We start from the raw sequence: 12,349 nt of genomic DNA on the forward strand, positions 1-12,349 counted from the left end.
CTTCTCAGACCCTCATAACGGCAGTAACTGTTGCTTTTTAGTTTTCATCTGATCAACTAATGTCTAAAAGTTCCTGTCCACAAGTTATGACTGAGACATGTTCCAGCTGTGCTCCATCACATCTCCATTGCGATCCAATGCTGACTGGAAATGTTTCAGAAGAAGTGTGTCTTTCAGAAGCAGCCGGTCTTTCAGCAGCCAGATTTTCTGTTGCTTTGTTCATTTGTTTTTGGCATTCAGTTGTGTCATGCCAGAACTGAGTTTCTCTCTTCCTCTGTTTGTCTCTGTCTTTCTCCTGCTTCAACTGAAATTTTACATTATAAACAATAATCGACCCCTAACAGGGAACCCACATAAAGATGATTTAAAAACAAGGAAAGATATAAACTCATCTGTCATACTGTGATTAACCATCATCAATTAATTCAACTGCAACAACCATCACTGTTTTTGCAGATGTTTTTCAACATTTTTTAGAATAACTCGGAAATGACTATTTGAGTGACTAAAATATGAAAAACACTTTCATGCACCAATAATAAACTAAATTGTCTTGGTGACATGGAGGCACACTTTTGTCTATAAATGTACAATTGATCAGCCATAATGCATGAAACTTTATTTTATACAGACTTTTAAGACAATTATAATAATAATACAATAATCTCCAATTATTTGTAACAAAGATGAAATATATGTCAATAAAGAACTCATAACAGGCTAATTGTGCTGCATTTGAATACAAATTTAAAGGCATTTAAAAATACAGATACACACATCTATGTGAAGCATGTGTGCATTTATCTGCCTATGAAATATGAATGATGTTGAAAGGAATGCCCTTTTCCAACAGTCAGATAAAGGTTTATTGAAGGCCATAGTGAGCAGCATAGAGGTTGCCATAGCTACAAGTGTGAAAAGGGCATCTGATCTGACTTCTGACCATACAATTAATCTTGCAGTTGCAATTTTTTTTATCAAAAGGTTCATTCAGGATTTTAAATTAATTGCTGCGAATGAAAAGAAAAGAGGAAAGACTGAGATTGTGGGGACTTGAAACACTTTGGAAAAGTTCAGTAATGCCAGAGTCTTAAGATTAAGACTGCCACAAGGGAAGATGGGAGAATATTTAAGATGGATTAAAGTCTGAATATTTTGTTTGTTTGGTCTCAGTGTGGAGGGGTGGAGAAAATTATTCAACAAAACAATGTATAAAGACCTAGTTTTCTCATGATTTTACAGATGGATAATTTTCAAGTCACACCCTTGCTTCAAAATGCCACAATGAAAAAACCATTACATAAAATCACTTTTTTAAATATATATTGTGATTATTGTTTTGGCTACTGTATTTAATTGAAAATGATAATTATAAGAACAACAGGACTTCCATATTTGACATACTCTTAAATAATAATAATAAATTATACTGAATAGAATAAAATATTGTCTTATACTAAAATGTCAACTCAAGCTGTAAAATGCCAATGAAGGATTAACTTCAAAACACTCAAGAATTCCACTATGGCCGCAGAATCCAAATACATGCTAGTTATTTGAATAGAAAATATTTCTTAATTTAAATAGCTTTCTCTGGAAGATTCATATAGAACTCTCTTTTGAGATTTGCTTCCAAATAGTCCAAATAGTGCTAACAGACATAAAGGATCCCAAAACATCACAGAAACATCATCAGTTCCTCCTCGGCCAACCTTATCAATGTCACTCCAATCCTGTTAGGCAGACTCACTGACATCCTCAGCACCTTAAATTACCGAACATCTACAGAAGAGAAGCATCATTTAAATACAGGGTTTAGTGAGTAACAATTAAATATTCTGTAAACATAATTTATTTTGTGTACAGTATTTATGTCTGTATGTGCATTTACATCATTTTTGTGTATGTACCAAGAGTGTGAGAGCAATTGACAAAGCATGATATTTCCCTTATTTAAGCTGCTCACAAGCTGAGGGATGGTGTGGGGGGTAGGGATTTCTATCCACAAACAGGAAAAAGTCAATTTCATCGCCTTTTACTGTGCTGTCATAGACCCACATCTCATGCTGTCTCTGTATCCACGCTGTCCTTGTAGAGTCACATCCTCTGTTCCACGCATGTCTCCCTTTAAAAACAAGGCAGGAGGCGGTTTCATTATCACAGTCCAATCGCAGCTAATTAGGATAGGTCAACTGGTACAGTCAAACAGCGTCCCTCCATGCTCTTCCTCCTCCTCTTCCATCATCCCTCTCTCTCCATTTTCTCGGACAGCCCTATCAGTGGGTACCATCTCTCTACACCACTGCCGCCTGTCTGTTCGTGATAGTGACTATGGCAGTCATCTCCACAGAGGCGGGCGATGTACTGCCAGCCACTCCGCAAGAGCCAGACAAGCCTGTATCAACGTCTGCTGCAGACGCGTTGGAGCATCAATTAATCGCTGTTTAAACTGGCAAAAATGCATTTGATATACTTAAGCTTAATTAATACATTGCTACGAATTTTGCAGGGCTAATTAATCAATTTGAGACTGGTCCCTGATGTGAAGATGTCCAGATTATGTTGTCTGGAAGGAAACCAAACTGAACATCAGAGAAGAAGATGAATTACAAGCATGGAAATAGGGAGCTGTATGTTTGTTCTACCGATGCCTATTACCAGTGGTGAGTATAAAAAGTGGAATTGAGGGAAACAAATTATAAGACATAAAAAAGGCCAAAAAGGTATGGCAAAATCTGTAACAAAAAGGAAAGACACAAAATTGTTGGTATTCACTTAAGGCTAAAACCTAGTGACTATAAAGGCTAAAAACTGAAACAGGGCTGGGGACTGATTGGGACTTGAACTACATGCTTTGTGCACTTGTAGTTCTGTTTGTACTGAGCCAGTGAACAAGGCTGCAGTGTCCTGGCAGGCAAGCAGAGAGAGCTATAGAGAGTAATTGGGAGAGCTACGCTTGGAGAGAAACATAGGACTTAAGATGGGATGAAGGAAGGGTGGGGGTGGGGGTTTAGAAGAAGTCCTATGAAGTAGATGCTAAGTGCTGAGATGTGAAGGAAATAAGCCTGCAGTAAAACGACCCCAGGGACAGTGACCAATGACAAGCTCATTTTTCCTTTTTTCCCATCTGATAATAGACTTATAGTACCTGTGTGCTTCCATGTACAGTTCATGTATGTGCACACAGGGAGCTTTATTTAGACCACAGGTATCTACAGTTTAATGCAGAGGAGCACATTACACTATATGTCCTTTAATAGCTCATGTTTCAGTTTCTTCTATTCACTTTGTCTTTAACATCATTAATTAGCTATAAAATTACTAGTATAATAAATTACCTGTACCTGAGTGGGTCTGCTTAAGACAAAGTAGCAGATAGGACTACTCTTGAGCTTACCAGGCACAGCGTGGTCATCTTGCGATTCATCTTAAACAGCAGGAAGACACAAAACATAAACACAGACCTTTCTAAGCAGATGACTTTGTAAGAGGCAAAAGATCCCACCATAATATTGTTTTCTCATGTAAATATTAATTCAAAGTGAGGTATTATTTGCTGCTTTTGAGCACTCAACTGGTATCTTTGCCACTTAATAAAGATAGAACGCTGCCAGAGTGGTGTTCACCACACCTCACTCCTCATCACTGCTCTTGCACGATGCCTTGGCCTCCTGCCCCTGCCCTCCTCCAGAGCTTAGCGTAGCTCACATGTTACTGGCTAAACACAGCCACCTTCAGCCAGTTAACTGTCTAATCTCACATCAATTGATTTCCCCAAACAAGGTGGAGAAGTGGAACGAAAGTCGTGGAGCAGGGGTGAAAACACAGCGTAGGGTGAGAATAAATGGGAGGGCGGAGATGAGTGTGAAATAGGCAAAGGAAGGTTACAGCCTTTCGCTGAGTTTCCAGTACCACTGGTCTTGTGTGTCTGTGTGTATCAGTTTGTATGTGTATGGGTATGACAATCTGTTGTTTGAGACCGCCAAAAGGCTACAGAACAAAGACAACACACAGAAAGGTGGATGAATAAACTGTGGTTACCACTATCAGGCAGTAACAGTACACATCCACCACCAGTGTTGTATCAGGACAGTTTTTACTGACTGACTACAGCCCAACACACTCTTAGCTCCCTTTGTCATGTGTGTTTTGTGTGTATAAATGTGATTGTTTCAGTCCCTCATGGACAATTAAATGAGAACATCTTCAAAATGAGAAACATATGGAGCTTTTTAATTGGCCAATTTCTCTTGCCAACATGTGCGGCTTTTTTTCATTCTAAAAACCAATGAAAAGGAAAAAAAAAGCTATCTAGTCAGACATGCATATTGCAGCACAGAGTGTTGAACAAATTGTCATTGTCCTTCCGCAAGGAGTAAAACACCCCTTCTGTTCCCTGGATTAATAGCACCATTACAGAGGATCCATGTTCAGTATACAGCTCTGTACTTTTGGATCCAGTCAGTGAGATACGTACTTCTTGGTGTAGAGACTTTAGTGAATTTGTATTTCTGTGGGAATATCTGTTTCACCAAGCAGGTAATGGCCCACACCGAGGTACATGAAGCTGCAGTGAGACATTTAGCATACCTCCTGTCCCACCACTTCTCTCTATACCTATGTATAATCTTAGCTTTCTTGCCTCCCTTGACCCTGCACTAATCATGCGAGGTGGCTAGGGTGAGGAGGACTGCGACAACTCATATCTGGGGAGTTATTGTTCTACACATGTCATGTGTAATCTGCCCGACCCACAGCGCTTAGAATAATTATTCATATTTAATCACCACACTACGAAGCTACATCGCCTGCCGCTCACTAAGTCATTTTCCATGTTCCATTATCAAAGTTTCAGAGACGGGTGCTCAGGGAAGGGGGACTAAATGGAGAGGCTGAAGTAGTTGGGCTTATAAAAACATAATGGGCTTGTCTGCTTTGATAAACTGAGGACGTGTATAGAATGCACACTCACTCACACCCTAAAATACACACATAGACATACACTCACACACACACACACATTAAATGAGAAAAGTGCTGAGAACAAAGTAGGAGAGAAAAAAATTGCAAGTATAAAAAGTATAAGTTCAGATTGTGAGTGCTCAGGCAAGTCAGGAGCTCAGTTGTTAATACAAATAACTGCAGCACAGAAAACGGATAGATTGTCATTTGGTTCAAGTGTGTTTGGTTAGTGCGGGATCTTTCATTTCTCATGCAGTCACATTTGCCAGTGAGGGCTTACCTTGCTCCAAAGGTGGCGGTTTCACGCCTGTAGCCTTCAGCTTGAGGGCTTCTTTCGCAGACATATCGCAGCAGGAGCCTTTGTTGGTGTCCTGGTCGCTGTCCGCCTGGTCACTGTCACCATGACCACTGTCTCTGAGGCTTGCTCGCTCTGGGTCTTTGAATGTCGAACTACTGCACAAATAAATAAAAAATAATTAGAACATTAGCACAGAGTGTATGGCTGAGAAATCGTCTTTTTATTTTTATTTTTTACCCTCGGTGGAAGTTTAGAGAGAGAATTAAACGCTGATGAGAAAATCTGAGTGCATGAACAAAACAAGAGAAATTATAATAACAGGATTTAAGATGTAATAAAATGATTCCAAAAATACTGCACCAGCAGTACTGTCTGTTAAAGGAAACTAAAGAGGAAACAAAAAAAGATATGTATTGTAGAGAATACTGTGACCACTTTTACACCTAATTGAATGTAGTCCCTGCTATGACTCAGTACAATTAATTGTCAGTTTAGTTACTGTTGGCATAATAATGTATTGGGACTATTGGAGAGAAAAAAACAAAGGTCTGAGATGTAGTGACGGTTATAGATCTCAACTCTTACCTTTGAACAAACTGTTGTCTGCTACCCATATAATTAGGCTCAGTGGGGAAATTGTCCGTCTGTGGAGAGGAGAGAGAGAAAAGTATATAGTGGGCTCTACAGACATGAAACAAGATCTCCCGGTGACATATGATTAATTATACACAAACAAATGATTTAGAGGACAAAGTAGGGGCAAATAAAATACTGCAGATGTGAGCTCTATATCATTTAGGTTGGAGCACTTCATTAACCACATAAGGAGACAAATTAGCCATTTGAGAGTAAACTGCAGAGCTAAACATCAAATCTGGCAGACAAAATATAATCAATACTGCTAGGACAATAGCCTTGATGAGCATAGAAACCTTCGCAGTTACTGTGTTAAGTGTCAGCTTAACATTTCTACACTATTTCTACACAAATTAAAATGCAATTTCTTTAATAATTTTTCTGTGAGAAACTGTTCCCTCTCTGATCATCGACACGTTTTGTTTTCATTTAGATACTGGGGAATTGTTTGGAGGACCTGGAGCTTGTATGTGTTCTGGTGTTTATGTGATATAGGACTATCTGATCATACACAGGGGGCTTCCTGCTATGTGGATCGATAGAAAAAACACAAATACACTCATGTGCACACATGTAGATGCAAAGACACACTAACACAGTAAAGTCTTAACATATACAGTCTGATAAACAAACAGTATGGGATGTATGGCAAAATACAATAGTATAAAGGAATACTGGTACAAACTTTATACTGCATAGACTATACAAACAGCCCTCAATCCTTTGCACTGTGCACAGCAGTGCATTAAAGACTGGATCAATCACATTGGCACTGGCAAGTACTCTGTCTCTCTCCCAGTCTGTCTCATGTTAATTATATTAAAGTATCGTATATGAGGGTTTTTAAATCAGGTCAATTGAGATAAAAGGTCACAAAGAAGTATCTGCCAACCTTACTAATAATGAAAACAACTAATGCAAAAGCACCAGATGTACAGACTTCACAGTAAGCCACTAAGATCACAGGCAGACAAAAACTAACGTGTTTATATTTTGTTAAAATGATTACAGGAATATCTCAACGTCCCAGTTGGGTAGAGGTAGGAAGGGTGGAAACAAATGCCTTCAAGAGAAATAGCTTTCATACTGTTGCAGTGGTATTCATCATAGTAACACAAATAATTACCCTATGTAGTGCACAACTCCCTGTCTTGAATTGATAGCAGTAAAATGTCATGTTTAGTGAGTAATGTCTGCCTTGCACCAGGCTTTTTCACATGCACAGCTTGACTCACAGTCGATAGAGTATTTCAATGTCATCCGTGCTCTGCGGTGGCTCAGTATGAAAAAGGGTGTGTGAAGGTCAGACAGGCCACCTCAGTACTTTGACCTTCCATGCTTTTGCCAACACCTTTATCTCTACCTAAACACTCTATTCCACCTCAGCCTTCGCCAAGATTAAAAGAAAACACCCACAGAATATATCAAAGGCTGGAATCTGAACACGGAGTAAGAGAAGAATGAATGTTTGAAATCATTTGGCATTGAAATAATAACAGCCTGAGTCTTTCAAAAATGGTGGAAGGCTTTAGACTGATGTGCCCCTTCTGTACTTTTATGACCAGGGACTCATCCTTGGGCATACCGTACTTTTCAATCACCTAAGCTCTTTAGCAGAAAAAGGTTTTCCTTAATTGTTATAGGTTTCATTTGCTTTCCTCACCTGTGCACATCCAATAAATCTCTAAATTATATTCTTGTGTACATTACAATACACTAATAAAGTTGAAATGGCAATGGTCTACTGTACTTCAGTATAAAACTGCTTTGATTGTTAGGATTTGGTTTTGTGCTGTTGTTTTTCCTGTGTTTATTTGATCTTGTTATGGTTTTGTGTTTCGTAGCCTAGTTTATTCTTTTGTTCATTCGCATGTTTAGTTCATTTAGTATGTGTTTTGTCCCTTTCCTTTTCTCATCTTAGTTCTTAGTTTGTGTCTTAGTGCTTAGTCCTGGCTCTTTGTTTGGTTTTGTGTCTTAGTTCTGGTTTGGAGTTTATAGTTTCCCATTTAGATGTTACATGTTTTCTGTTTTATTCTTCCTGGTCCCTTGTCATTTGTTCTGGTCTTTGTCTTCTTGTCAGTCTGTCTTGTCCATGTCATCTAATTCCGTATTTTTTGTGTGGTTAATTCTTGCATCAAGTTTCAGTTTGTTTGTGTGCCCTGTCTGTTCTCTCCTTGTATCTGTGTCTTAATCCTAAATCCTTTGTTTCCAGGTTAGTGTAGTCCTGTTTCCTGTTTGGTCCTGTCTCTGTTCCCTGCCCTGGTTTTGTTCTGTTAATCAGTTGTTCCCTGTTTTCTGTTTTTACTTGGGTAACTTTCCTTGTGTGTCCCCATGTGCTTTATTTCCTGTTTTATTTTGTAGTGATCAGTTCTTGTCTAGCTTTGTTTCCTGTTGTTTGATTACCTGATGTTTCAGCTGTGCTTCCTTCCCTGCTCATTTGCCTGTGTATTTAAACCTTCAACCTTCTTGCAGCTGTTCTTTGGTTTTCTCTGCCCGTGCTCTAGATTACTTTTGTTGGATTTACCTCAGTTCTGGACTTTGCTATGTGCTTCCATGTAAGCTTGTTTCAGTTTGGTTTTTGAGTTAATTAATATTTTGAACTGCACCTTCCTCCCCTGTTGTCTGTCTATCACCTATCAGCAATTGCACTCAGAAACACTTGACATTGATAGTGTGTTAAATGGAAATAAAACACTGAATACCATAGCAAGGTATTCATGATTATAACTGTTTTCTTACGAAAAAGAAAAAAAATGTGTGCATTGCACTTAGAGTAGCATGTGCTCCACATCACTCTTCAACCTAACCCCCGCCCCAAGCCAATACAAGCACATTACGCCAATTCATAGAAGCCTCTTTCCTGCCAATTAGAGTCCAGGCTGATCTTAAGCTTCCATCTCTTCCTGTCTGTCTATACTGCCCAGCCCTTTCACTACAATGGGCCACTTTCAAATTAATGGATCGATAACGGCCAATATGGGCTGCTTTGTACTTGCCAGTCAGAGCCCACAATGAATACAGCATAATTTGAGGGGGCAATGATACATACTGGCTAGATATCCAGTAGTTTTATTATCATTATTAGACACTGAGTTATACAGTACATGAATTAATCTAGCATCGCAAGTATCACTATTATTAGTATTTAATGTTACATGCTTGCACTTTTTGCCTTCCAATTTCCCCTAGTGGGACTAACTAAACTGCCTAACCTACTGCAAACTGAACTGACCCAAACTGTAGCATCTGGATATCTGACCTTTAAGGTCTGACTTGCTGATTTACCTAAAATATGAGTATTTTACCTTAACGGTTGAATGATTGAATGTATTCAAAACACAATGACTTCAGCAGCTCTGGGTCAATGCACTTTGTAAAGATATCAACTGAGTTTAGTTTTATTGGTAGGATGGATGAGAATTGCAAAAACATGTTGCTAAATAGTTTTGAATGATGTGTTGTATCTAGTTCATGCAGCAAGGCCACAAAGGTCAGGGAGATACAGAGTACAGTGAGGCTGTAAGTGTAAAAGCTGCACTCTATTCTGTATTCCCATTGAGACCCTAAGACTGACCAAGCAGACAGCAGGCCGATTGAGACAAATGAGACGAGCATATTGGAGTGCTATTCTACACTCAGGCCTTGTTGGTGCATTTTGGGGCACTGTTCATTTCTATGGGGCTATGTTCATGTGTTTGTGTGTATGTGTGTGTGTGTGTGTGTGTGTGTGTGTGTGTGTGTGTGTGTGTGTGTGTGTGTGTGTGTTTGATAACTCAGGTAGGGGTGGTGAAAGAGGACAAATTGCAACTTCTCTTTCACACATCATTGGACAGCTATCTTTTATTCACAGGAACGGGAGTACACCCCCTTTACCTACCCTGCTAGGTATGATACATGCATTTGTCCTTTACTGTCTTCCAAAAAAACACACAGTACTCACTCTGTGTGTATGCTTGTGAGGGCATGTGTTTCTTCATGTCAGAGGTTGTGAGCCGTTCCAAGTCCACCCTAACCTTGTCTGTCAGCCAAAAAGATTTGGATTGTAGTTTTTAATTTAAATAAACGATGTCTCTGTTGTGTGCATCTATGCGTGTGTGACGTTGCCACCAAGGGAACTCTCATTTATTCCTCTTGGAAAATTGTCAAAGTAGCTCAGCAGCAGCCAGATGGGAAGAGTGGGTAAAGAATAAAATGGAGAGAAATCGAGCTTAGAGGAAATAAAACACACTGGTGAAAGCAGGATGTGACACAAGCAGGAAATAAAAAGACAAAAACAGAAAAAGGAGGGCAAAACAACAAAGTGAAAGGATGATGAAGGAAGTAAGGGAAAAGGGGCGGAGAAACTAGACAATAATTGGACTGCATTGATTACCCAGTGGCTGAGGAGCAATTGTAAGTGATCAAATCTAATTAGTTGGTCCTACACATCTTCTTGGAGAGAACAGACCAATCAATCAATGGGCTTAAGTGAACTTAAAGCTATCACAGTCTACTGCCTGCTAAATATCTTCCACTATCTTCCAAAAAACTTACAAGAGGTCCGGTTCAAATGACTTTCAGATGAGTAAGGAAGTGCAGCTGATCCCTGTAAACAGAGACTAGATAGATTTCAACCACACTGACGTCTTATCAGTCCAGATGGACACCTTGCTAATGATTCTGGACAATATTTAATCATAAACAAGACTTTAAAACTTGTCCTCGAAGGGTTAGGCTATCTTCTTTCAATGTGAGATTGGATTGTTTAGATGTTGTTCATGTAGTGTAAGCAAGTTATGCAGACTGACAATATGCAGTCATAGTATTTTAGAATGCCTTCTCCATATTAGGAGGAAGTGGTTTCTCTGTGTTTTTTGTCAGTTTTTGTTTGCAGCACATTGACTTATCTCCTCTAACATGGACTCTTTGTCTTTTACCATTTAATAAAATAACATTGGCCTCAATTAGCCTGTGATTTATTTAAATGATAAATATATGTGGCTAATGTTTGATAGTTTGTATTAGTAAAACATAATGCTTTTGAAGTATGTCCACCTAAGACTAACAAACTAAATAGAATAAGGTAAAGGCAGCACTTTACATTACATTACTGTTCAGTAATAACATGTAATTACCAAAGTAATCACCAGGTAATAGCTTGGTTTTAACAATGGGCATAGCTGGGAAACATTAGAATGAAATGGATGCAACACGTACTGTACAAATGAAATGTTCAATGTTTGCTACCTAGAAAACTTTCTGTGTAATAATCCTGAATCAGGGGTGCAAAATGCTCAACTGCCTGTTTCTATTTAATTTCATGGTAAATAGGCAAAATCATTAGCTTTAAACACTTGTGATAGTTTCTGTGTAATAGCCATGAATCATGGCTGCAAAATGCTACACTACCTCTAATATAAAGTGCTACTGAAAAATGAGCTCTGTTATTTTGTTAAATTCTACTTTTGGTTGCACTTGTACCACATGTCAGCGACACTCAAACACAACCTCTTGTATAATTCCAAGGTGAGCTATGTTGTGGGAAAAAAGTACAAAATAGTACTTAAACTGGCCCCTCCCAAGTGTGAACAAGTGCAGCTGTATAAATGACGTGAGGTATAGCTGAAATGGAGCATGCATGCTGAACAAGCCTCTGGATAAAGTTATGAAAAATACTAGAAAAGGTTCCTTTTTGCAGTACAGAGAAAAACCAGTAAGGGAGCATTCATCTGAACCACACAGCTTTTACTGTACTCCTTTAGTTCTGCAAGTTTCAGCTGGATATCTTACAATCTATCCCTGTTTTACATTTTGAGATCAGGATTTATGGTCCACAAGCCACTGTTTAGTGTTAATGTTTTTCTAAATAATTTCAAGAAAATTAAAATTAAAAGAAATTCTGCGTTTTGTTTTCCTAGCTGTACCGAAAGTTTAATGAACCCAAACCCCATAACCACCATGCATATTCAACTGTTAATTTTGTGTAGAGTTACAGCCCTCATTATCCAGATATGTTGACATGCAGTGTGCATCTTGCCTGTTGCTTGGTGTCTATGAGGTATAAAGTTCAGTTGCAGTCTTGACTGACTTCATATTCTCTTTGCTGGTCAGACCACAGCAGAAGATAAATAATCCCTTTCAGCAGTGTTTTGTTCAGAATGATTTGCTACAGTGAGCCACCTGAATAAACTGTGTTGATTTTTCTCTACACCACAATGTTTGTCACAGGATGGCAGGTCAACTGTCATATGAGTGAGTGAGCTGAAACTCCATGTGACTTATGGTTAAAGCTCTGCATTTGTTTGATAGAAGGCAGTGTTAACTGTAAATGGACCTGATGCATGTACAATAATGCATTATTTTCTGGGATTTGAGTTCTTTTTTTATGGAGAGCTGACATTGAGCATTATGTACCAAGACATTTTTCAGAAATGTCTGCCAGAAAGAAAGGAAATACCTCAGTAAAGCAAGAGA

The 12,349-nt window shown here is 38.7% G+C and overlaps 1 protein-coding gene across 4 annotated transcripts in view; it reads right to left on the minus strand.

Annotated features, from left to right (window-relative positions):
• The window catches only part of pcdh17 (protocadherin 17), a 59,143-nt gene that overhangs the window by 29,869 nt on the left and 16,925 nt on the right, over positions 1-12,349 (minus strand). For 2 of the 4 annotated variants that reach the window (XM_046032937.1, XM_046032936.1), the window contains exons 3-4: positions 5,846-5,904; positions 5,243-5,415 (exon numbers count right to left, since the gene is read on the minus strand). In XM_046032937.1, coding sequence (XP_045888893.1) covers positions 5,243-5,415; positions 5,846-5,904 — 232 coding nt within the window. Of the gene's footprint in view, positions 1-679; positions 2,126-3,344; positions 3,428-5,242; positions 5,416-5,845; positions 5,905-12,349 lie in introns of those variants that run through there. The other 2 variants (XM_046032939.1, XM_046032938.1) reach the window with 2 other exon arrangements.

The sequence above is a fragment of the Micropterus dolomieu genome, linkage group LG20, assembly GCF_021292245.1.
Source record: "Micropterus dolomieu isolate WLL.071019.BEF.003 ecotype Adirondacks linkage group LG20, ASM2129224v1, whole genome shotgun sequence".
NCBI classification, from domain to species: domain Eukaryota; kingdom Metazoa; phylum Chordata; class Actinopteri; order Centrarchiformes; family Centrarchidae; genus Micropterus; species Micropterus dolomieu.